Source organism: Eublepharis macularius, chromosome 5, assembly GCF_028583425.1.
Source record: "Eublepharis macularius isolate TG4126 chromosome 5, MPM_Emac_v1.0, whole genome shotgun sequence".
Lineage (NCBI taxonomy): Eukaryota > Metazoa > Chordata > Lepidosauria > Squamata > Eublepharidae > Eublepharis > Eublepharis macularius.
The window spans coordinates 51,219,262-51,245,870 of record NC_072794.1 but is presented as its reverse complement, the minus strand read 5'-3'; the positions used below and the strand labels follow the sequence as shown (position 1 = coordinate 51,245,870).

The 26,609-nt window shown below is 42.0% G+C and overlaps 1 protein-coding gene across 1 annotated transcript; it reads right to left on the bottom strand.

The window, feature by feature from the left end:
• Window positions 1-26,609, bottom strand: RWDD3 (RWD domain containing 3). Its single transcript, XM_054981484.1, has 4 exons — window positions 26,448-26,609; window positions 5,691-6,181; window positions 2,823-2,938; window positions 1-2,719 (listed from the first exon to the last, which is right to left on the bottom strand). Exons 1-4 carry the CDS (start codon window positions 26,530-26,532, stop codon window positions 2,605-2,607), a joined length of 807 nt encoding a protein of 268 aa, XP_054837459.1. The 5' UTR covers window positions 26,533-26,609; the 3' UTR covers window positions 1-2,604.

Genomic DNA, 26,609 nt, shown 5'->3' with positions numbered 1-26,609 from the left:
TAATTCCAAAATTTTCAAATTATTTTATTTATTTTTATTTTTTATTTATGTCATTTATAGTCCACCGTTCTCACTGAAACTCAAGGCGTATTACACAGTGTGAGATTAGTACAGTCAGTATCAAGGACAATGTCATAAACAATGCCATACAGTAAATAAATGCAAGTTTACAAAGACATAACGTTAGACATAATGTTAAAGAGAAAAACGAGGGAGCCATTTGGCAAAAACTTAGATCTTTTCAATAAAGTGACAGCTTAGCATCTGATATCCCGTTTGTCTACCTGGGAATGTTAGTTTGAAGATAGGTTTAAAGGTACTGCAGGAGGTTCTACTTCCCCTTTCAGTACTGAGATCTTACAGCAACTTGATTAGCCTTCAGTGTCTCCAAAAGAAGTTCTAGCTATAATTAAAAATACAAGCATGAGTAAGATTGGATAGGAATAAAAGAATCCTTTTAATAGCCTTTTTAGAAACTCTTTGTATTTGCAAAGCCTCTGACAAAAAGACTTATATTTGCAGAACCTCTAATGATTTCCCTCCCTTCTGTCTAAAAGGCAAGTGATTCTCTTGTTATGCTAATTTTTGCCAGTTCATCAAGAAATGAAAAGAGTGACTAGCTCTTGACCAGATCCTGCAGATACATTGTTTCCCCACTTTAGGCCCATGGAACTGCTCCTGTGGATAGCGTCCTGCCCAGGAAATACCAGTTTTTTACAGGTTTAAAATAAATCAGGTGTGTGTGTGGAAAGAAATGACTGTTAACTATCAGTGCACAAATAGAGGACGATGTCATGTGGAATCATGAAAAAACACACACCAGTCAGGTGGCTGAAATATAGGAAATCCATGGTGTGGAAGTAGCCCAGATCACAGCCACTATCCCGCACTAGAATTAGGAATATGAACATCTTGTATAAAGCCTCTTACACTTTCAGTACTAAACATCTATTTAACTTAACTTCAAATATGTGCTCACAGATGGCTTTATGCTTCCACAAAATCAACAAACACCAGTTATATCATTGCACTTACACTGGAGCTAGCCCTGTTCTAATGTGCATACTGAAATATCCCACTCCATGTAGTATATAGTGTTGCAGGAGAGAACTATATTCATACTTCCACTTTTTCCCCCTCTCTAAAGCAGGGAAGACACACACCAACACTGGAGACAGAGATGATGAATGGAAAACATTGATCTTTGCAGAAGAGATCATAATACATTTGAGGGTAAGTTCTTCCCCGATACAAGAATCCTTGCAATCTACTTTGCATTCAGTTAAATCTCATTATGGGGGGAATAGCCATAATTCAGAGGTAGACTGCATGCTTAGCGCACTGTAGAAAATCCTAGGCACAAAGCCAGCATTTCTAGTTAAAGGATCTCAGGTAGAATAACTATAAATAACCTCTGAGTCAGACCTGGTGCAAATGCTGGGAGTCAGAATGTGCCCTGGATTAGATGGCCTAGTGGTCTGATTCAGCGTAAGGCAGGGCAACTTTTTTAAAAAGTTTAAAGCAGATGATTTAGCATGGCATTCCTTTCTATGCTGAGCATTATACTGGAAATGTTTATACTGAACGAAACTGCTTTCTTTTACTTCTGTGGAACATGCACCAAGTTGGCAGATGTGCATTATTGTGTCTGCTGCAAATAGTGCAGACAATCATTGAAAGGGCTCCCAGCTGAATATTTGTCCCTCTTTCACACTAGTCCTTTCATTGCGTATCTGCGCAACTACTTGAAGAAAGTCAGTCATATAAACCTACTGAAAGACAAAACAGTGGGAGAAGACTGGAGCGAACAGGTCTGTTTAAGAAAATGCAGAGTGAAAAAGAAATGGCAGTGAGCAAGATATAAAACTAGACAGAAAAGAAAGGATCGACACAAATTAATAAATCATAATTAATTGTGGCAGCTAAAAACCTAAACATAAAAAACTACTATCTGAGTGTGACTTCTGGGAAATGATTTCATTAAAAAAAAAACCCTCAGCTCTCCCAGTTTAAAAGCAGAATAAGTGAACCACTTAAATTGATTTTTAAACCAAAAAATTGATTTTTAAACCTCGTATATACGGCATCTTCTGCTTTTCAAATTACCAAAATGAACTGCTTTAGGACTGTACTAGAATAGGGAAAAATAATCTTTAAATAATCTTTAAATTTAATATTTTAATGGAGAGAGAAAAGATTTTCTTGTAGCATTCCAAGTCGCAGACAAAAATGTCATATTAAAAACAAACCTCTTTACAATATAGTTTAATTACAACACAATTACAGATAAAAGTCCCATCCAAAGCCAACAAGACAGTGATTTCTCCATCATCTTTCACTTATGACCTACATTTCTTAAATATCAACTATTAAAACACAGCAGTTCCTAGCAAAATTTGTCAGCACACACAGTCAAAACTATCAGCTGTTCAGAATGTGAGAGCTGTCTTTTGTATCTTGCAAGTAGACGGCTTTTTCTGACATTTTGCTACAGAGCAGCTTTAGAGCTGTTTGCCACCAAACCTTTCATTTTATCTCCTCTCAGCAAACATTCAATACATTCAATGACAGTTTGAGTCTGAGGCGTATGCATTTGCTTCAAAATTATTTTAACTGAGGCAGCACAAACTCAGTGAACAGCTCTGCCAGTCCCGCAGCCTCAAATTCGTTTTGTAACTCATCCAGCGTAGAATACTCTTTGACTTCAAATGCCTGGAACCTGTGTTGTACAAGAGAGGCTTCATGAATATACCTACTTCTGTCAGAATGTAATTAACAATTCAAAGCTGCTTTTCCATAGCTGAAACTGTACTAAATTATACCTTCTGTCTTCTGCCTGTGCTTTTGTTTCGGAGAGTACACTAATCATTTTCTCTTTACACTTCTTCCCGCTCGAGTCCACATCTATCTTGCTCGTTTTCTGAAGAATCATATATTCCTATGTGCCCAGAAAAAAATAATTAAAAACAAAACATCAGAACATTAGGTGTTTTCCATAGCAACCTGTTGATTAAAAAGTGCTGAAAAATATTGTTTTTTAAAAACTCTCCACTTTAAATATTTGTGTCCCTGATAAAACCAGGTCACATCTTGAGTATTCTGCTGAAGACAGCCCTGCACTTTATAGCTACGGCTCCAAAACCATTAGAAAGGCCATGTAAAGTCTGAAAGACTTAATCCATGTCTTGACATGGGTCTGCAAGAACTTTCTACATTTGGGGCAGGAAACTAATCAACTGTGTTTACTGCATTAATTCTAGAGATACTAAAGACTGCCAGTCTCCTTTAATGGGGGCAATGTTGTGACTGTACCTGTTAACTGCACCACTTAAGTCAGCTTTCACACATACTGGATAATGCACTTTCAGTGCACTTCAGTGATTTATTTCAACTAGATTTTCCTGTGTGAAACTGGAAAATCCACTTGCAAACAATTGCTAAAGTGCACTGAAAGTGCATTATCCAACGTGTGTGAAAGCAGTCCTGATCCTCCAACTCATAATTTGGAGAAGGATCAGGAATGTCCTTGCTGGCTCACGAAGTCCCTTTGGAAGAGCTGTGGATTAGCAGGAGAGCCTCTGCTTTGCATGGAGAAGGTCCCAGGTTCAATCCTGGCATCTCTAGTTAAAAAGGACCAGGCAGTGGGTGATATGAAAGGCCTCCGCCTGAGAGCCTGGAGAGCCACTGCCAGACTCAATAAACAATACTGACCTTGAGAGCCAGTTTGGTGTAGTGGTTAAGAGCGCGGGACTCTAATCTGGAGAGCCGGGTTTGATTCCCCACTCCTCCGCTTGAAGCCAGCTGGGTGACCTTGGGCAAGTCATGGCTCTCTGGAGCTCTCTCAGCCCCACCCACCTCACAAGGTGTTTGTTGTGGGGATAATAATGACATACTTTGTAAACCACTCTGAGTGGACATTAAGTTGTCCTGAAGGGCGGTATATAAATTGAATGTTGTTGTTGTTATTATTGACGGACTGATGGTCTGATTCAATATAAGGCAGCTTCATGCGTGTCCTCCCCTTCTACCCTACTTCTCTCTATCTTCCCTGCCAAAACAGAGATTGCAATCAGTCTTGCATCCACGCATCATTGGATATTGCTCTATCATTGCACTATAACCATTTGCAAATGGATTGGCAGAGAGAGAGAGAGAGAGAGAGAGAGAGAGAGAGAGAGAGAACACTAGATAGAGTTGCAACTGCAATAATAATAAACTGCAATTACAAATTCACAATGGTAAACAGTGGATAGTTTGGAGACCCAGGTTCAAATCTCCACTTAGCTCTAAAACTCAATACGGTGATATGGGGGCAGTCATTAAACATCAGGGAGATATACCATCCTGAGGTCCTTGCATCAACAATGGAAGAAATATTATAACAGCATGACAGTTTAGACTGTTAGGGATAAAAGCAACTGGTAAAGGAGACATTCAACTAAAAGAAAGTTCCATTCGTGACCCTGAAAGATGAGCAGTTGACAGGACTGTTCACACTGCATGCTTCTCGGATAACAGAAAGTTCTTATTTTAGGAGTGGATTGATTCGCACCGTTTCAACTAATATAGAAAATAGGCTCCTACCACAGATCTCCCAAGAAATCTGTTGCATGGGTGGGTGGGCACTTTTACCATAATGAATCAATAATTTCACGCATTACCCTGCCATATATGCTCGCGTACAAGTGGGTACTGCTTGGCATCAGGGACAACTTCAAGTCTTCAGTTTTCTGCTTCTCTAGATGGAGGAGGGGCATTTCTTACATTTGGTAGTTTTTAAAAATCTCCCTTCTTTCTAGCCTACCCTAAGGGCTAGATGTGAAGAGCAGCGGGGCTTCTGATAGAATGCTCCCCTCATCCACTACAGCCGATCCCTCCTTTGTGCTGGCCAAACACAGGCACGTAGGAGTGAGCACCTGAAGTACCTAACTCTGCCAGCCAGACTTAGCCCACCCACTAGAGGAACCCAAGCAATGGCCTAGGGCTCCTGTCTGTCCTAGAACTGAAGGGTCACCAAACAAGCCAGACCTCCTGGCTTGCTTTGTGACCTGCAATCCCAGCTCCAGTGAGGGCAGGGTCCCCACACCATGGGGCAGGGGGCAAAGTAACTCACCTAGGTTGCCAAAAAACTTCAGGCTGGCCCTGCTGCCATACCTATTAGCTTGTATCCAGCTATGCAGTTCAGAAGGATTAAGATCACTTCCAGCTTTGCAAAAGCGGGTGGTGATTTCTGCCAATTCACTCCCAATGCGTATCTTGTTTCTGCTGTGAATGGGAATGAATCAGTGGATGGGTTTACAATGCTGTCCTGTATTGTACAACTGAGGGTGAGGGTCCTTAAGGTATCTGAAAATGCATGAAAAAGTAGGCCTATGTTTATAACTGCTGTTTTTAGCTCTGTATTTATAGGGGCTTAGTCTGCAGTTAATTTTAGCAGAGGCCAGGTATTAAACTGAGTTCTTGATCAGGGGTCCTATAGATAAAGTGCTAAGTATTTTTCTAAACAGAAACAGATTTTTGCTTGGACAGATAGACATGCCTAATTATCCACAGTCAAAGACAAATAAGTATCACGACCGGTTAACCAGTCACACAACGGTATTACAAAAAAACACACAGAATCTATCCAAATGCGCATCATACCCTGCCCTACCAGCAACAAAACAGGAAACAGACAGCATCATTTGCACCTTAATGCTGCTCTGGCCTCCTTGAAGAAGAATAAAAATCATCTTGCCCATGAACATGAGTCTTCCAGTGAGCCTTAGATCTGCACACCATTTTTCCACAGTTTTGACATATTTTCCTTTAGCTCTCATGTGATCCAAATGCAAAAGGACAGTCGATAATAAACCATCGTCTGTGGCTGTTTTTGTTGATAGAGTACTTTTCGCACTCCCAGCTGAAGTTTTGCCTTGCTCAACAACATGCTTCAGATTCTGTTGTATCCATAGAATCAGCTCATGCACCATGGGTTGTGAAGAATGCCTCTTTGCTTCTTCAAGTAATTTCTCTTTCACCGCCATACACTGCGTCCTTGTAAGCTGTTCAGAGTGGACAGAGATATTCGGCAAGGTTGACGGGTAACCGATCGGTAAAGAAAACAGCAGCTTTAAGAACACATCTGTCTCCAAAGGACCTCTCACATGGGTCTGGATCCTAAATGAGATTCCTTCAGCCTCTGAAAAATATCCAGAGGTAATCATCAACTGAACATTGACAGAAACGCATCATTTCAGTGTCTTTTATTTGGTCTCTTTAATACAATTCTCCAGGCAATTAAGGGCTACTTGGCACAAGATTGTTTTGCATTCAGAAGCAATACTTGGAGCACCTTTACACATCTGACAAAAAGTGTACTGTAATGGCTAAGAGGCTGAGCTGTGTACCAGGAAGTCTCCAGTTCAAATCTCACCTCTGCCATGAATTCATTAGGACATTCTCTCATCTTCATCTCCCCACCAATAACAAGAGAACAAGGAAACTGATCTATTTTAAAATTTAGTTGAATGGATGACTGAAATGACATACTAAAAACCTTGAAAACACGTAAGTGGAAATATAGAATTTTTAATAAATAAAGATAAACATATTTGAAGCACTCTGGATACTTGAAAACACAATATAAATGCTGAGGTTTTATGGAGATGACATACACGTACATCTGTGTGTATTTTTACCTGACTGCTCCTGTAGTATATCCAGTTGATCAAAACAGCATTGAAGATCCTTGTTTTTATTTTAAGGAGATAACAGCATTTGTAATATTTATATTGATTAAAAAAACAGAATTCTGAATCGACCATGGCTGTTTTCACACGTCTTACTGGCCACGCAAAATCGCGCAAAACTCCTGGAATGATGGCGTCTTCCTGATGTGATTTCCTGTCATGACTCTGGTTTGTGGCACAAATTGCCACACGTTTTTTGCGCGGCCAGTAAGATGTGTGAAAACAGTCAATCTTTAAATACAGTGGAATGAAAATAGAGAGCAAATGGAGAGCAAATCCAAGTCCCCATATCAATTCCTTATCCCAGTAGTGAGCATATGAAATCCTAGCACACTCTATGCATCCAACTAATGACTTAATTACTTATACTTTGTTTCAGCTGCATATTGGATTTCTTCTTGTTCTCAAATGTCTGCAAATTTTGCATACTCTATTGCATTAATTATTGAATTCCCAGCTGTTGATCATGTTGACTTAGAGTGATTCCACACACGTTGGATAATGCATTTTCAATGCACTTTATCAATCATTTGAGGTGGATTTTTTGTTCCGCACACGAAAAAATCCGTTCCAAGTGATCTATAAAGAGGATTGGAAGTGCATTATCCAACGTGTGCGGAATCACTCTTAGACTGTGTAATCTGCCTTGTATCTCATTAAGAAAGGCGGACTATAAGTAAATAAATACTAAATGAACAGCAATCAATCTGGAATGGAAAACAATGCTGAAAGATCAATTTAAGTGGCCTTATTAGTGGGGTTCGAGGTTAGTCTTATCTTATTTATCTAATTCTGAACATGGTATGACAACACAGATTTAAAAATCTGCATAACAGGAGGTACAGAAAGGAGAAGTATTTCCACAGACCAGGAAGTAAATCCAAGTTTGCAAGCAAGCAAGCAAACAAAAACATTAATTTTAAAAAGGAGGGGTTTAAATAAAAGAGTTTTGAAATACTAAGATCTTAGCAGGCATTTTGGATTACCTAGAAAAGTGCAAACATCACTGATGTTGTATGTAGTTGCCTAAGTAATCTAAGATGGCTGCCTTAGTTTCATTTTGAAGTTTTGGTAAGTGGAGGGAAAACAAGTAGTGGGCAAGTAGGAAAGACAAAAATGAAAGATTAGGAAGAAGAGAAAGGTGGAAAGAAAAATGGAGAAAGGGTGGAGAAATGGGGGCTGGAGGGCAAAAAGGAAGCAGGAAAACAGGAACAGCTGTGGAGGAGAGAGAAGGAAGGGAGGACTAGAGGGAAAGCATCAGATGGGGTGTTAACTGAAACAGGTAGGTGGGAAGAAGGAAGTGCAGGGAAAGGAGAGAAGTTACATCAGGGGGATGAGATTTCCCCTCATGAATCTTCATGGGTTTCCCCCACATGATATAATTTATTAGTTAGAATAAACTTCAACATTGCCTGGAGCCGCTGGCAAGTCTTCTGTGGAGAAATGCTTCTTGTTCTGGAGGTTTGGGCTGTGTCAAAACTTCACCTCTAGTTTAAAAAGTTTCCCTTAGTGGAGAACAGGTGGGGTCCAGGGGCAAACCCATTGCTCTCCAACCACCCTACCAGACCTTTTAAGATGCTGGTACCCTGCCTGGCTACATACGAAGGCCAGTGAAGACTTGCTGCTAAAAGCTGGGCTTTTGGGGAGGGCAAAGGAGAATCTTTGGGACTGCAAGGAACACAGATTCAGAAATAGCTACCTGTATCAGAGGAGAAATTAGGCTTGAAACCCCCCACCTTCTGTGACTGATCCTATTTTGTACTCAGCTATGCCCTTCATGGCAATCATTTTGGGTGGTGTCAGCTCTATCAAGTAGACTTCTGAGCAAAAATGATCAGAACAAAATACATCTTTAACAAGGGAAGTGTTTACCTCATGATGCTTATCAAAAGCTCTTTATCAGAAAGAATGCATTGTGGGCACTGCTGCTGGTATGCTCTCTTCTGTTTTTGCCTTCACAGCATTCCTCTATGGCACACAGAAAAATGCTTCCTGCAGTCTAAAAATCAGAAAAAATAAAATAAAAATCCTCTGGCACAGAAACACTTTGGCTGATTTCCTCTGGCGGCCGAGTTGTTGGGATGATCAAGCTGTGGCCTTTCTGTAACATGAGTCCTAACTGTTCCACTTTATTTTTAACTAAACAGCTTCCTCTACTAGGGAATTTTCAGGCAATGCATCCTAGTTAGCCCTTCCCAGAGTATCTTGCAAGATATAAGCCTTTGATCAACACACACTCCCCTAGTTATTATAAGCATTTTGTCCATCATTTTGCTGATGTCCTACTTTATAAGTTTGTAATAATGTATGTGAAATGCATTGTTGTTATAATCTTACAAATCACATAATTAAAAGTGAATGAAAGAGCTTATGGTACATGAGTTCTATTGTATTCTCTTTTCTGATAGCAATATGGAAAAGTTAAAACAATAACAGCCCTTTCACAAAACTAAAAGGGGACAAAGATCTCACCCACTTCTACTAAAACAGGAAAAAAATTAGGGTGTAAGATGAAAGCTGCTCTTTTTCAGATCTTCACTATATCAACTCTTTGATGTGTTCCAACCATTTCAGCCCTTTTCTTCAAAAAGTTGCTAAAATGTCAAGTTGATTCATTCTACAGGGGTAGGGAGAGACAGATTTGAAAGGTGCAGCAGAACAGTCCTGAGTTTCAGATGAGTTCTTTTGAAGTGGCTTGTCTTTTCTCTACCTCCCAAGTGTTCCCCTCCCTTCACATGATAGGCAACAGAATTATTTCTGATTTTCCCCCTCATGGTTGACACTGCTTTGCAACCTTCGGTGCCCTCTGTGAAACACAGAAACAGAGACTGTTTAATGAACAAGGTAAGTTGAAATGGTTCAGACAAGTTAGAGTACTTCTAACAAGAGGGGACGAAAAGTTTTTCTTCTAAAACACCCCCCCCCACACACACACACACCACCCCCACACACACCCCTTTGGCCACAACAGCATTACAAAACACAAGGGTACTAGATACCCCCAAAGAGTCAGTCCTCTAGTCTTCAAGTACTGGAGTCAGATATACCACATGAAAATATACACACTTGTGGTAGACAAATTATCGTTAGGATACAACCTACCCTTTAAAAGACAGAAGCCACTTCTTGCATGACTTTACAGTGCTAGTTAAGTTCAAGTTCATTTAAATAAAACTAATTTCAAGTTCATTTGAGCAAAAATAATTTGTCGAATTAAACATCATTTGTAAAATCTCGTTATGTCAGAGATGTCAGGTACTGCATCAAGTATGTTGAACAGAATATAAAAAATTTACTGCTCTAGAAATGATCAAGGAAGCATTTTTCTGTGTGCTACAGAGGAGTGCTGGGAGGGCAAAAACAGAGGAGAGCACACCAGCAGCAGTACCCATAATGCATTTTTTATTAAAAGGATAAAGAGCTTTTGATGGGCATCACGAGGTAACCACTTTCCTTGTTAAAGATGTATCTTGTTCTGATCACTTTTGCTCAGAAGTCTTCTTTACAGGGTGGACATAATCACGGGACAGTTCAAGCAAACTATCCAGACCAACCCTGTTGAACCCACAGGCCCTTTTGGAATTTGAGAACAGGTAACAGGTACCATCAAAAATGACTGCCATGTGGGGCATAACTAACTACAAAATAGCTGACATGCGACCAGTCACAGAAGGTGGAGGGTTCCAAGCCTAATGCTCTCCCTCTGATACAGGTAGCTATTTCTGAACCTGTGTTCCTTGCTGTCCCAAAGATTATCCTGTGGTCTTCTGAAGTAGCACTTTTTTTTATGAAGGAAAGCTACGACTGGTTATTTGCTCTGGGAAATAAGTGGATACCATGAAACACACTGGTAGACACTGCAATGGAGAATCACTGCTCCAGATACTGAGAAAGCTGATCACATGTATGGCTGCCGCTCTTCTTTTACACAATTTGGAGGTTGGGGGTTGCGGGTGTTTAAAGGGCCCTGCTGCTTGCAAGCGGCAGGCCCTTTTAAACTATCCGCTGGCAGGCGGGGGGATCCCCCGCTGCCTGCCAGCTGATAGTTTAAAGGGATCCCCCCCCACTGCCTGCCAGCTGATAGTATAAAGGGACCTGCCACTTGTAAGAGGTAGGGAGGGTCCTTTAAACTCAGCCCAAAGTTTCCCAAAGCAACCTGAATGCTTCAGAGAAGCTTTCGGGAATCCTGAATGTTTACAAATCGGGTCCAATTCAGGCATTTTATCCAAATCGGAAACCTGAAGCGCACACCCCTAGTTGCTTGTGCTTCTGGTTGGATACTGCTTGGTTCTGTTGTGTGGTGTTTCTCCACTGACTGAACCCAGTGCCTGGCTGCTGTGAAGGACATTGGTTCTGTTGGGCTAATTTGCAACAGTATGCTTGCTTCAGTTTGGTTTGGGTGGAATGGATGTGATTCTCTGATGTGATGTTGGTCCTCTTGCTTCACTTTGGTTCTGGGAGGATTCCATTCCTGTGCTTCAGTTTAGTTCTGTTGGGCTTTCTTTGGGATGAGCTCAGCTTGCATTTGGGAGTGTGCCTTGCCATGGCATCCTTGCTTCAGTGTGTTTCTGTAATGGGAGTTAGTGCTGACTTATTCCCCCATAGGATACAATTGAGTGGCTGGGGGCACCTCATTCAGGGGCTAACAGAACTGGCCCCCGGGCTCCAATCTTCCTGAAACTTGGGGGGGCGGGGTCATCAGAAGACATTCAGGAGTAGGTCTGCTGAAATTTGGTGGAGATTGCAAGAAAAATGCCACCCCCACCCCACAGATAGTCCCCAGATATTTTCCCCATAGAGAATAATAGAGTGGGTTGGGGCACCTTCTTTGAGGGCCCATAAAATTGGTCCAATCTTCATGGAACTTGGGGATCTTTAGAGGACAATCAGGAGTGGGTTCCTGTCAAATTTGGTGAAGGTAGATTGAAAAATGCTTCCCTCCCCCCCACCTTAGCCCACTGGATAGCTTCCAGAGTGATCTTCCCATAGAAAACAATGACCAAATTTTCCAGAAATTCCCAAACAGAGTTAGAGAATCAATTCAGAATTTGGGGAATTCTGGATTTTTTCTCAGATTCCATTAAAAAAAAATCAGATTTACTAAAAATTTTTGGGGTGCACACCCCTAATGACAAGGAAATATCAGTAGAGAGGAGCAGACCACGCAGTCCTTCCACTGTGCTATGCACACAAGGTCTACATCTCTAAAGTCACCCACTTCATCAAGGCTTCAACATGGCCCCTCAAGATATTTTGGTGTCCAAGATGGGAGAACCAAACTGATTGTGTTCACAAACCAAATGTTCCTGTGGCGAAGCATGCTATTAATGAAACAAGTTTTATGATCCTAAATTGTCACATTTTTACAGAAGATTATAAAGTCACGTGAATAGGCCTCTTTGTAAATTGAGTTGTTTGTTCCCCACCCTCCTCCCTGGAAGATCATTTACTATGGATCAATTTCCGCTTCACACCAGAAACAAACATAGCTCACAACAGCAAGATCAGAAATAAACGGCTCACAACAGCAAGATACAAAACCAAAGAAATGAAAATTGGCATATTCATGCATACGCCTGAAACTTGTAGTACTGAGCTATAATCCAGATCATCCAGACACAGTTTACATTGTCCTCTCTTGCAAAGTATCTGAAAGAATCCTCAAGACCAATTCACAGGGGCACTTTGTTTCAAACATGCTGACTATACGCCAGCCCAAACAGAATGCAGAGGTAGAAACGCAATTGCAAGAGAACATCACACCCAAATCTCCAGGGTCCACAAGATGGTCAAGCAGGATCCAGGGACAGCATAAAAACACTCTTATGTTTATTTTGCTACAATGTCAATGCAGACCGAAAATAAGCACAAGTAGTCCTCTCGATTCCTCTTTTGTATGGGAAACAAATAAAGCCCTTCATTATAGCCACAATTCTTGAAGAGCGGTCTGCAATCCATCGTCTCAGAGACTATTAATAAAATTAATTTAGACTGCAGGCCAATTTATTTCCAAACTCTCCCATACACTTTGGGGAAGGGATTAATTCTCTGCTTCCCTGTTGTACTGGAGGACACAGAAAGGAGTGCTCCAGCCTGAGCCCGAGCACTATTACAACAGAGCAGAAGAGCTCAGGGCAGTTCCCAACAAGCATTTAAATACAGATTTAAAATACATATTAAAACAGATAAAGCCCATCAATAAATTAAAATTTACATAAATAGGCATCAGTAAATATTACTAAATATATAGTAATAGATACAAAAGTTAAACAAGCCCTTTCTGTAGCAAGTTTTGATAAACGTTGAATGAGAACACTCACAGGTAATTCACATGCAGCCATGTCCTTGTGTCTCCCACATAGCTTTCACAGGTTCTGTCAATCAGACACGTGTGTGCCTGTAATTCAATGCTCACAGACACGGCCTTCAAGGCGGTGGGGACTGGGGTATAAAAGCCAGGGGCCTTCATCATTCTAGGGGCCCATGACGTTATGCAAGTTCATTGATCTTCATATAATGTTTGGATTCTCTTCTGGCAATGGAATGGGGCCCCAGTCTGGGATCAAAAGGAGGCACTTGGAAATCCTGTTTGGAATGTAATTCCCATGTGTTCAGGCCCAGTTCAGACTGGGGCCAAAGCATGGGGGCAGAAGGGCCATAAGCCTTCTCCTATGCCATTTCCTCAGCCTGAAACAACCTCAAGAAGCTATTTATGGTGTTAGAATGTGGTGCTGGGGGACTCCTGCTCTGTCCCTTGGCCACTAGCCTATGGAGTCCCACAGAGCTCAATGTTATCCTCCGTGCTACTTAATATTTACATGAAGCCAATGAGAGAGCTCATCAGGAGGTTTGGGATGTGATGTCACCAATATGCAGATGATACTCAGCTCTACCGTTCTTTTTCATCTAATTCCAAGGATGTTGTTGATGTTCTGAACTGGTTCTTGGGATGAGTAATTGTTTGAGGATGAATAAACTGAAACTTAATCCTGACAAGACAAATGTTGTCTGGGTTAATAGAAAGGATGAATAGCGCAACATAAGATTTTTCCTGTTTTGGATGATATTATACTTCTGGAGAGCCAGTTTGATGTAGTGATTAAGAGCAGCAGGACTCTAATCTAGAAAACCGGGTTTGATTCCCCACTCCTCTGCTTGAAGCTAGCTGGGTGAACTTAGGTCAGTAACAGCTCTTCCAGATCTCTCTCAGCCCCACCCACCTCACAGGGTGTTTGTTGTAGGGATAATAACACACTGTATAAACTGCTCTGAGTGGGCATTAAGTTGTCCTGAAGGGTGGTATATAAATCAAAAGTTGTTGTTGTTGTTATTCCTTGAAAAGTCAGGTTTGCGGTTTAGGAGTACTTCTTGAAACCACGGTCACCTTAGAGAGACAGGTGGCTTGGAGTGCTTTTGCCCAACTGGTATGTCAGCCTATGTGAACCTATTCCTGGTTCAGTCAGGTTAAGCCACAGTGATCCATGCCTACATCTCAACTAGACTGCTGCAACACTTTCCACTTGGGGGCACACTTGAAGAGTGTTCAGAATGTTCCAGCTAGACTGCTGGTTGGAGCCAACTAACAGGAGCATGAGACCATAACAGTATAGCAACTACACTGACTGCCAATCCACTCTTGAGCCTGATTCAAGGTGTTGGCTCTCATCTTTAAAGCCCTACATGGCTTGGGACTGGGGTACCTGAAGGACCATCTTCTGCCATACATTCCTGCCTGGGAGAAGATCACAGAGAGAAATCATTCTGATTGTCCCATTGGCCAAAGGAGCTTGGTTGATGAGTACATAAGAGAGGGGTTTTTTGGTGGCAGCCCCACAATTGTGGAACAACCTCTCCAAGGGAGAGTGCCTGGCCTCCTCATTCTCGATATTTAGAGACAGCTGAAGATAGTTTATTTAGAACTTCATTCAATTAATGTTAATATTTATTGATAGTTTTATATCATGATTTTGCATTTTTGTCTAGTTTATGTCTGCCGTAAGCTGCCTTGAGGGTCATAAGGTACAAAAGTTGCTAATGAATGTTCTAAATAAAATAAATATTTGCCCTGTTGTGGAAACGTCCATGTACTGATGGTGTTTGTGAATTAAGCTTGAAGCATGGAACTTTCATTCCATGGCTTATCAACCAGAGGAACAAAAGTTTATAATGTGTGAACTGGTGCTAAGTGTACACCTGAAAACGCCTGCCCACTACTTAGAAATGCTCCCCTTTGTCTTCAACCCACATATCGTAGTGTAGAACTACTTGAATTTAAATTCAGAAGCCTTGCAAGCTGTCTGGTAGCCTGCAATAGTCCAAAGTTTAATGAACCACTGTATTTACAGCGTGAACATTTCACTAGGACCTTTTAATCCATAATGAAAAGCCGGTACGCCACTGTTTGTGTCTTAGGTTGGCATTGTTTTTCTTTTACATTTCAAAGTTATATTTTCAATTCAGGCCAAACAAGAGCAGGCTGACTTTGAAGGGTTGCTTTCAGCTGAAGTTAGCGAATTACAGCAGCTCTTCCTATTGACTACCAGTAATAGCGCCTTATATTTGCCTGACTCTATCACAAGAGGTGCTATCTGAAATAGAGAGCAGTAAATTACCATTCCGTTGACATTTATTGTGCTAATAAGTTGGAACTCAGCAGATTCTCACTCATTCCCCAGCTGCATGCTTATCATCAGGAAATTTAGTGCTGGCATACTTCAGATTGCTTCCTGTGTTCCATGTCAGCCACAAAGGCTTCCCGATCCATAAACTTTCTATGTCACTCACTCATTTTGCATTTCTGAATTAGCTATAGAAAACCAAGTTTGGTGAACAAATATATTATTGCAAGATAGCTGAGCAAACTAGTGAGAAGGAGAGAGAGTGGATTAACAAGTAAATTATGTCATTCTATCGGCAACACTAATCTTTAGGACCAGCAAGTAAAAGAAAACAGGCCTTTGTTAATTAGCTTATTTAAATTCACACACACATCATTTTCAATAAAACATTTTTTGCATTTTGGGCATGACACTTTTAAGCTTTGGAAAGGGTATGTTTTATGAGACGAGGGGAAGCATCTCCTTTCCTCAGTTCTCCAGAGATCTCTACTCTGATCTTTAAGGTCGCTTCATTTAACACTTCAACCTCACAGAAAAATATCTCCCGAGTATAATTTGTCATTAACAAACAATGCTCAAGAGATACATTTCTGTGAGGTTGCTGTGGTAAATAAGGTGACCTATAATATCAACATAAAGGTCTCCTGAGGACTGGGGCAAGGAGTCAATTTCCTTCCCCTCATGACATGTAAAAACATTCTTAAGTGTGGGATTATTACACTGCTACAGGGTGACAAGCAAGTTGTTGAATTAAGGCATGCAGCTTCCTGTACCCTATATAACACACCCACCTAATACCTATTTTTTTTCTTTTAAATAACAAGTGCACAAATCTAGCTAAACTTAGACATTTTTAAGTCGCAGTGATACAGTTAAGCCTGTATTTCAGGGCCCAAGTACCCATTAGGTAAGAGATCTGTGGCTGATAAGCTGGTTTCAGTTTTTTTGTTTTTACTAAAATGCATCTACAGATGTGAATGGTGGTGAGAATTTGCTCAGAGCAGAAGGTAGGAAAAATGTAACCCCTTCCCTCTGCTCTTCTTTCCCAATCAAAAAATTCCTACTGATTTACAGGCACAGCCATTTGAGAGGGGGTGATTTCAATTGGGAAAATGAAGAAAGGGTGAAATAACTGAATTAGAAAACTATGCAAACAACAGTCTAAGGTAAGGTATATACTATAATCAATAGAGAAAGTAGAATTACAAAGGTAGAAAACAATTTTAATATTCGGGGGCTATAAAATCTTGCACTGGGTTGGACGCAGGAAATAAAAATCTGTTACAGTTTTATCCCTTCCTTCCTCAGAGGAGCTCAGTGTACCATACATGTTCCTCTCCTTCCATGTTTCCAATTAAAATCCTAATTAAGTCTGCAGCCACAGAAACCCTCCAATGTGCCTGGACCAAGAAGTCACAACACAACCCCCGTCCAGCACTTTTTTTTCATCATATTGCAATTTTCTATTTCTAAAATTATTGCAAGCTGATTGTGAGCCAATTGTTGGGCTGAAAAGCAGGGAAGGAGATGGTCCCTTTTGACCACCAAAAATACCGTGATGGGGATCATGGGACCTGTGCAATGGGGGACTTTAATGAGGAAGGGAATTAAGTGAGATTGAATGAAAGAACTGGCTGGATCCAACCCAGTAAATAAATATAGTGCATGTTAGTTGCAGGAGATCTGAAAGTCAGGAACATATTAGTGATGTAGGAAAAAGAGGTAGATCCTTACAATGAAACTAGGCTGCTTTGACTCTCGAACATGTTCTTGTTATCATGCTGCCATTGTTATCATGCTGCCATTGTTCCATGTTAAAGACACTGTAGCCTTGCCAGGAAAAAAATGGCAACCCCAAGAACATGCTACACCTCTGAAGATGCCAGTCACAGCTGCTGGCGAAACATCAGGAACTACAATGCCAAGACCACGGCGATACAGCCCAGAAAATCCACAACAAACCAGGAACATTATTTAACCTCTATAATGTTAAGAAGAATACACAGTATGGCTTTTCCCTTGGAGGACCACATTCATGAAGTCATACAGAGCTATCCCAGAGCTTAGCACAACCTGACACACTGGAAGAGGACGCTGCTCTTTCTTCTTCACTTTACCTCCCTCTGTCAAGTGTAAATGAGGCGGGGCAGGAAGGGCATTAAAGACTGCTGACAGCTTTTAAGAGTATTGATTAAAGCAAAGTAACAGTTTGGATGAACATGGCCCCATTCAATGTTTGAAACAAGTTAAGAAAAGTAGGTCCTCCAAGTGGGTCACATAACTCTGTTGTGAGTGGGTTGCTATGTGGGGAGGAGGAGGAGGAACAGGGTGAACTGGGAGAAGAGGCTCAAGGGCAAACTTGGGTTTGCGCCTTTGTGTAATGTGCAAAATGGCCGTGAAACACAACCTGCTGCTCAATAATGCTAAACTTGAAAACACACTATAAATGCTAAACTTGTTCAGTGTTGACCTGTGAGATTCTTTTGTTTTGTGTCAAGGAGAGGGAAAGTAGCATACAGTTACTTCACAAAAGGATACTGAAAAATACAGCAGGTTTAGAAATGGGTCTCAGTTAAAAAAAAAATTAAAAACCACTGAGTTGAAGGTTAAATCCTCAAAATAGTCACTCTTAAACAAATCCAAAAGTACTCAGAAAAAAGAACCTGTAGTTACTTTTTTTAACCTAGAAAACTCATTTTCTTAGGAAACGGAACATAAATCTCAGATTCCCTTTAGCAAATGTATCAAATTCTGACTAATGTCATTCATTCACCTCTCACAACCTTGCAGCCTCCAATGCGAGGGGATGGGAGACAGAAACCTGTGACAGAAAAGTGACACCCATTAGAATCTGCTCCATGTCAAAGTTGAAAACAGTAAAGATGTAGGACTTGTAAAATTGACAGAAAAAAAACCACCTGAATTTTCTGCTGTTAATATCAACAGTAAAGGGATGGAAATAGTTACCTGGGTAACTTTTTAAAAAATATATATAGAAACATACATTACTCAAGATAAAGTGTCCTACTGCTATACTGGTGGATTTCACATTCTTTACCTATAGGGAGCTTGGCTGCTGAGGAATCTTGGCATGTTGCTGAGATCTGTTCTATGGCATGCGCTCATCTGTGCCCACCTAGCTTTCTTGGCTGCTGCCAGTAAACAGAACACACCTTAAAATACACTAATTAGGCCCCTACAGATTTCTACCAATCAAGGAAGTGATGGACAGTGGTACTTATCCTATGTGGATACAGTTATACACTGTTAAACTGAGAGCTACAGGTACTGAAAACAGCTCACAAAGATATTAGCCAGCAAGGCAACAACGGTCTAGAGTTCCATTCTTCTCCATCAGAAATAGGGATGGGGGGGGGAAGGATCCAAGAGTCCAAGATCATCAGATGGATCTCATGATCAGTGGATACAAGGACTGTGAATTTTCCCCATGTTGGGCTTTCCCAGGAGTCCTTTCCAATCCCAGTAAAGTTTATTTCTGGGCTCCTGGGACCTGTGAGATCTAATAGCTTCCATGTGGGTTGGGATGCTCCAATGGTGAGGAGAAGGGGGTGAAATCCTCAGAGCAGAGCTGGATTTATAGAAGAGGCAGAAAAGACTATTTGGTCTCCTTTCCCCTCCGTACTCTAGCATCCCAACCCATGTGACTATTACATCATGTGCATCCTACAACCCCAGGAATAAACTTTCCTGGGATGGGAAAGGACTGCCGGGGGCAGGGGGGGCAGGAAAGTTTGAAACCATCAGCACCTTCCGGTGATGGGATGCAAGATCCAAGTCATAAACAAGATGGACAAGCTCAATGGATGAATACAAACATCTATTAATGAAGCACACTTATAATTTATGTAGGAGGGACATCACTTGGATGTTTATCTGGCAACTAACCAATGAAGTTGTTCAGGTGTAAACCACATCTACCTGCTATGGATTTCTATCCCATATCACAGTGAGAAGCCTCGGTCATGTCATGGAGACTTTGTCCAACATCTCAGCAGTCTCAGACAACTAGGCAACAGCTTCAGAAGACAGTTCCTTTTGCACTGTAATGGCCTGGCAGATCAACCACAAGTTAAGACTGACAACAGGGTTATGAGCTGGATATTGGAAGGGAAGATCCATCGTGGGTGGGCAGGGTATTTTTCAGGGAAGTACTCCTGCCATGACAGATCTTCTCATTAAGGAAACCCTGATGTTCTGAGGAACCCCTGGCTCCCGGGAGTTCAAAAAAACCACTGTGCTACACAAAGTGAACGTTGAAAAGTGAAGCCTTTTTCTAACACTGCAGTCTGGAGAAGCTAAAGTGCTTTTGCAGCATATTGGATGCATATTTAATGTGCATCAGTGATGTTTAGCAGTCCACCAGTAAACTCCCGCGAAGCAACCCAGAGATCTTTGGAGGCTAGAGGCAGCAAAAGAGGATATTCAGTTTAGCTTGCCAGCAGGTGTTAAGGAAGAGGCCAGGTAGAAGGGCAACATTGACAAGAGAGTAGGGAACTACATGGGATCACTTTGCCTGTTTACAGACATTCAAGGGAGGAGAGAGAGAGAAAATTAAAAATGTACATCGCTGCCTTTATCCTCGTGATAGGGATACAGAAAAGAGCCTGAGAGAAAACAACTACTACAGAACTAATTTTTCACCCTGCTTGACACAGAAGGAACAAGCTAAAGCAGAAGGAAAAGAAAGTGGAAATATTTTTCCATATTATAAACAGGTTAGCTACTCCCTCAATAAGGCCAAGTTGCTCTGGGCCTGTTTTGCAGTATCCGAAAGTGTTTGTTCCTTACATGACAATTACCTGATTGACCCTGCACAATCCCTACACTTGCAAACAAGGAAAAACACAAAAAGCAATATGAAAACATCATCGTAGTCTATATTTCCCCTTTAAACACAGACATCAATTCACTTCTCAATGCACACATCAAGGCCAAAATATGCAACCTTTTCTGAATGCTAGTTATTGTAGGTATAGAGCAAAAGAATTTCCAGGGCTTCATTTCTGCAGAAAATTTTCCATTTCAAAAGATTCGTTCTTTATCAAAATTAGTAACAAAGAATGAATGCTAATCAAACATATGGCGAGCCTGGGAACTTAAAAGTTTGAATTAACATTTTCAAGGTGATAGTCCCTAGGAATTGTGTAAGAGAACATATATGTTTTATTGATTTGTAAATGGTGAGGGAATAAAATCACAAGTTATTTATCACTTAAATTTATAACTTAATATTTACAAAATTTTGTATAAATATACACACACAAATCAAAATTGTAAAATATTAAGTTATACATTTTCCTGATTCGTTTTGACTATACAACTGTGAATGCTGTCAAATGGTTGTCAACTTATGGTGACTCCTGTTGGGACTTTCAAGGCAAGAGACATTTAGAGGTGGTTTGCCTTTGCCTGCCTATGTGTATCAAATCCTGGTCTTCCTTGGAGGTTTCCCATCCAATTATAACCAAAACTGACCCTTCTTAGCTTCCAAAATCTGACAAGATTGGGCTAGCCTGAACCATTCAGGTCAGTGTAACCTCCATAGAGAATAGCTGAAACCTGTTAAAACAGATGTGGACAGAAAGGCAGATTTCTTCAAGCTGGGAAAATGGCGAGGGTGGGAAGGAAGGCTTAAGCCCTTTTCCACATACATCACCTTTCTGACCCTGAGTACTCCACACACAGGAATGTGACTGTGTTATGGGGACCCAGATCCAATCTGTGTATTCTGTCATATGTGAAGATGTACCACCTGAGATCATATCAAGGCTCGTCTCAGCCAGGTTGAGTCTTTGGGATCTTTCTCCTCTGGCCTATATTGCATATTTGAGATGCCAAATCCATCTTCCAATCTGGATGAAAATAGCCTTCCTGGGATTGTTCCTTTGTTTCAGTTCATAATTCTTTGTTGTTTGAATGGCTGCCTCAGAGGAAGAAATATCAGCTTACACTGAGATTGGTTCAGAGGAAGTGAGAAGAAACAACACCTTGCCAGGTGACTTAATTTTTTTTAATAGCACAAGTGTTAAAAGGGACCCTTCCCCTCTGTGGTAACCTACGATTTAATCTCCTGCTTTCTCTTACTGAATGTCTGTGGCTCTTCCATTTACGGTTTATCAGGGACCTGCTGGCCCCAAAGAATCAAAGAATCCTATGTTGAAGCAGGAGCTAAGACGGCTTGAGCGAGTGTGGCGGCGATCTCGCGACGAAGAGGCAAGATCATCTTATAGGACGTTTATGAAAGCCTATGAGATGGCGGTGAAGGCTGTGAAGAAGTTTTATACAGTTTTATACAGCCTCCATCGCATCAGTTAGCTCACGCCCAGCAAAATTGTTCAATGTGGTTTGATCACTAGTCTCCCTCCCAGGGGGAGACTGCCAAATTCAGACATCAGCTGTGAGGCTTTTGGGAGCTTTTTTGCTGAAAAATTTTTGTCTCTCCACCGTGACCTGCCAGCCACAGTTGATACAGTGAAGGAACTAGAGACCCCTTGGCCGTCTTTAGGGTCAATATTTGATCAGTTCAGTCCACTCTCCAGGGAAGAGATTGACAGGACCCTGGAATCTGTTAGGCCCACCACGTGCCCCTGGACCCATGCCCATCGTGGCTGGTAAAGGCCAGTGCCGATGGTCTGCGGTCCTCGTTGGAGGCCATTGTTAACACATCCTTGGGTTTTCCCTGGGCCACTAAAGGAAGCCATGGTGAGACTGCTCCTGAAAAGACCATCACTGGACCCCACTGACCTGGTCAATTATCACCCAGGCTCGAACCTCCCGTTTCTGGGAAAGGTGATTGAGCAGGCAGCAGTGGAACAGATACAGGGTTTTCTGAATGATGTCTCGGCCCTAGATCCCTTTCAGTCCGGGTTCCGGCCAGGACATGGGACGGAGACGCTGCTGGTCGCCCTCACAGACAACCTTCGCAGACATCTGGATCGAGGTGGTTCAGCGCTGCTGATATTACTGGATTTGTCAGCAGCGTTTGACACAGTCGATTACGATCTTCTAACTCACCGCCTCACCAATGTGGGGATACGAGGGACTGCCTTACAGTGGCTTGTCTCTTTTCTCCACAGTCGGGGACAGAGGGTGGCGCTTGGGGAGAAATTGTCACCCCATCACCCATTGGTGTGTGGGGTCCCACAGGGGGCAATATTCTCCTCTTTACTGTTTAACATCTATATGCGCCCCCTTGCCCAGCTGGTGCGAAGTTTTGGGCTTGGGTGCCATCAATATGCAGATGACACCCAGCTGTATCTGATGATGGACGGCCGGCCCGGCTCAGCCCCAGATGTCCTGGAACATGCATTTGCAGCTGTGACTGATTGGTTGAAACAGAGTCGACTGAAACTGAACCCAACAAAGACGGAGGTCCTATACTTGAGCCAGGGGGGACTGGATTTGGGACTCCGGCTCCCGACCCTCGATGGGGCACAGCTTGTGCCAGTTCCGAGGGTTAAGAGCCTGGGGGTGATCTTGGATGCCTCCCTGAAAATGGAGGCACAGGTCACAGCGGTTGTCAGGTCTTCTTTTTTCCATCTGTGGCAGACCAGACAACTTGTCCCTTACCTGTCTACCTGTGACTTAACTACAGTGATCCAGGCAATGGTCATCTCTAGGTTGGATTACTGTAACGCGCTCTACGCGGGCCTACCCTTGTGCCTGACCCGAAGATTACAGCTGGTGCAAAATGCAGCGGCGCTCATCATTATGAAAGCACCAAATAGGGTGCATATTACACCAATATTGCGCGAGCTGCATTGGTTGCCAGTGGAGTATCGGATCAGGTTCAAGGTTTTGGTATTGACCTGTGCGGACTGGGGCCAGCGTATCTGAGGGACCGTCTCTCCCCGTATATTCCCCAGAGGACCCTCCGATCAGGAGAAAAGAAATTACTATCAGTCCCTGGCTCCAAAGAGGCCCGCCTGGCCTCGACTAGAGCAAGAGCTTTCTCAGTCTTGGCTCCTACCTGGTGGAACACTCTGTCTACCGAGACCAGGGCCCGGCAGGATTTACTATCTTTCCGCTGGGCCTGTAAGACAAGAGTTGTTCCGCCAGGCTTATGGCTGAGGCTGGGCCTCCACTGGCTGGAGGATATAACATCTACTCCCCTCCCTATGAGAGCTGCCCACCACTGTTCTGAAGCTGCTGCCATGTTTCAATTGCACTGCTGCACTTTCTGTAATTGCCACTAAAAAAAAAAAAGAGTGCTGCTATTTTTAATATCTTTATATAATGCTTTTAATGTTTTATGATAATGTTTAATGAAATGTTTTAAATGTTTTTAATGCTGTTATCCGCCCTGAGCCTGCTTGCGGGGAGGGCGGAATATAAATATGATAAAATAAATAAATAAATACATATATAAAAGATGGCCAAAAATCTTCTGTAACTGAGTATGACCCAAAGCCTTCTGTAACTGTGCAACAATTTAAATTTAAGTCATATGCCAGAGCCCAACCATCATTGTTTTTGTGGCAACACAGAAGCACCTTACGCCCACGAAGTTATAGCTATCTCTGCAGCTAGTCTTGTATTTAGATTTTTAATCAGCCTGTTTATTATTGAAATTTTTAACTGAAAAAGGGTGGCATCTAAATCTCACAGTGACATCCTACAACCCATTCCATTTTATAAAACACTTCCAAAGGCCACACATTTTCAAGTCTCAGGAGTTATTACTTTACACTTTCAGGACTAATCCATGGTGCTAAAAGTAGTTTCTTCTCATTCTAAACTCTGACAGATCCTGGCTCAAACCAAACCATTGTGTTTGTCCATCTAAAGTAATTACTTCTTTTGGTTTTAGTAAAACAGGTGCTTTAGTTTGAGGATAAATGGATTCCTGAGGGGGGAAACAACATACAATCAGAAATAAGTCTTCCCCACTGTTGTCAAAAGGTCTGGTGTATCAGTCATTTTGGTCTTCAATAACAGATCTGGTTCCCCTAAAATGTGTAGATTCCAGAATGTAGCTTAATTTCTAACTTAGGGCCAAGCTAGATGTGTAGGTTTTTAAAGAGCTGGATTCCCCAGATCCAACTCAGGTTTCTGCAGCCATTCAGCAGTTAAAAAATAAAGGGCTGTTAAAAAAGAAAAGAGAGTCCAAATGAGGGGAGGGAGGAGCCTCTTCTTCCCCCGTGGAGGTATTCTGAGGCCATTTAGGGTCTCTTTTATTTTTAACAACTACTCCCCAAAGCTGCTGTGCAGCTGCAGGGAACTCGAGTTGGGCCTAGCTTAGCCCTAATAATAATAATATTCGATTTATATACCGCCCTTCAGGACAATGCCTACTCAGAGCGGTTTACAAAGTATGTTACTATTATCCCCACAACAATAATCACCCTGTGAGGCAGGTAGGGCTGAGAGAGCTCCTAGAAGCTGTGACTGACCCAAGGTCACCCAGCTGGCTTCAAGTGGAGGAGTGGGGAATCAAACCCAGCTCTCCAGATTAGAGTCCCGCACTCTTACCCACTACACCAAACTGGCTCAAAGGTGTTGGAGTCAACTTTGTCTGGAAGTCTCACTCATGCCCTTCTTCTCCTCGTACAGCAGCAATTCCTCCTGATCCATGGCTACAAACAGAATAGTTGGCATTTACCAACAAAGACACTCTGGCACTCTAAACATGTTTGGAGGTACTATTTCATTTAACAAGCATTATAAAAGTCCTGATGTGGGGAAGGGGATAAAAAACTGTAGCCTCAATCAATTCAGAAAATTACCAGCCACTTTACCACAATGATCTGTTGCTGTAAGTATGTCCAACTATGTGATTTTTTGCATCGTTGAACGCACTGAGTTAATAGTCAAGTCAAAAGAGTTTATTGTCTATAGCCATAGGCCGTCACAATTCACCAAACATTGACTAATAAACATTTAAATGCCTTATCACAGTTTGTATAGGTTACTAAAATTAATTAAAACAATACAGTATGCCAAACTATCCCAGGAGTCATAAAACAGCCTCATTCAGTACCACCTTAGATCTTATCTTTTTGGCTACGAGTGCAAACTGAGAGACTTTATAGGACACATGATTATCAGTGTCAGATAACAAAAACACAATCTTCTCGATTTCAGAGTATGTGTTTGTCACTGGTAGGATTCTGGCCAAAAATTTAGCTCTGGGTACACTATATAATGGACAATAAAGTAGGTAGCGGGAAAGGTTCTCCACTGTAGGCAATCCACAAATGCAGGTGCGATGTTCCATAGGGGTGTGAGAATAACGCCCTGCCAAAAGAGCTGTCTGCATCATCTGGAAGCGCAGAGCAGTGAAAGACACTCTGAGGTTGTAATGAGAAATACTGGCTAGGTAGGGAGATCTTGAATGGTCAAATTGGATTAGTTTATACCAAGGAGCTGCCTTAGATTTGGATATTGATAGCTGATCCATCACTGCATCTGACTTGTAGATCCACTCCTTAAGTGGGAGGTTGTTGGCTGAGACCCCTAACAGGTCATCCAGGATGCTATACCTTTGGCAAATGGTGGATAGAAAGCCAGGGCATATGGGGTCTTTGGATAGTAAGTAATTTACTGATTGGCAACTTAAGGAGTCAGAACTGGAAAATTTGATCCTTTCCCAGTATTTTAAAACTGCAAGGTGTACCCGCGCCCTAAGGGAGGGGAGTCCTGTTTCAGCCCTCATTAGGGCGGCAGGAGCGCCTTTGGGTAAAGCCAAAATCCGCATTGGGTTAATACTTATGCTTTGCTTCTCTACTGTTTCTGATCTCTGGTTGGTTCTACCAGTCAAACCCTACTGTGTTGTCTACTGGATGTGCCATCCTGCTGATTTGTGTTGGCATTAGGTGTATGTAATCCTTGGGTCTCAGCAATAAAGGAGGACTACAAATAAACAAGTTTAAGGGTCATATATCTTTCTACATGACCGACAGATTAACTATTCCTGTTTTAAAACTACTGTACAGGGACTCCAAAAGAAACAGCAAACAGAAAACCGAACTGGGCAAAGCTCATTTCTTCCACACGCAGGCACATCTGTCATTCTCATCAGAGGGCTTTTTGTAAAAGCCCAAGGCTCACTTTGCAGAAGGATTGCAAAAACAATCACCTGAGACTTGCAGCACTTCGCACTCGCCCTTCTCACAGTAAATAGCGGCGACCGCAGAGAGCTCCTCCAACGCCAACTCCGACATGACAGAAACGCCGCCGTTCCTCCTTTCCAGCAGGCAGGAAGCAGCGAAAAGGCTCGGGAAGCGCTTCCGCCGGCCAT

Coding starts and splice junctions, on each gene's coding strand:
- RWDD3 (XM_054981484.1), bottom strand. CDS start 26,532: ATGTCGGAGTTGGCGTTGGAGGAGCTCTCTGCGGTCGCCGCTATTTAC. Junction 6,182..26,447: donor CGAAGTGCTGCAAGTCTCAG/GTGATTGTTTTT, acceptor GATATTTTTCAG/AGGCTGAAGGAATCTCATTT. Junction 2,720..2,822: donor GCACAGGCAGAAGACAGAAG/GTATAATTTAGT, acceptor TGTACAACACAG/GTTCCAGGCATTTGAAGTCA.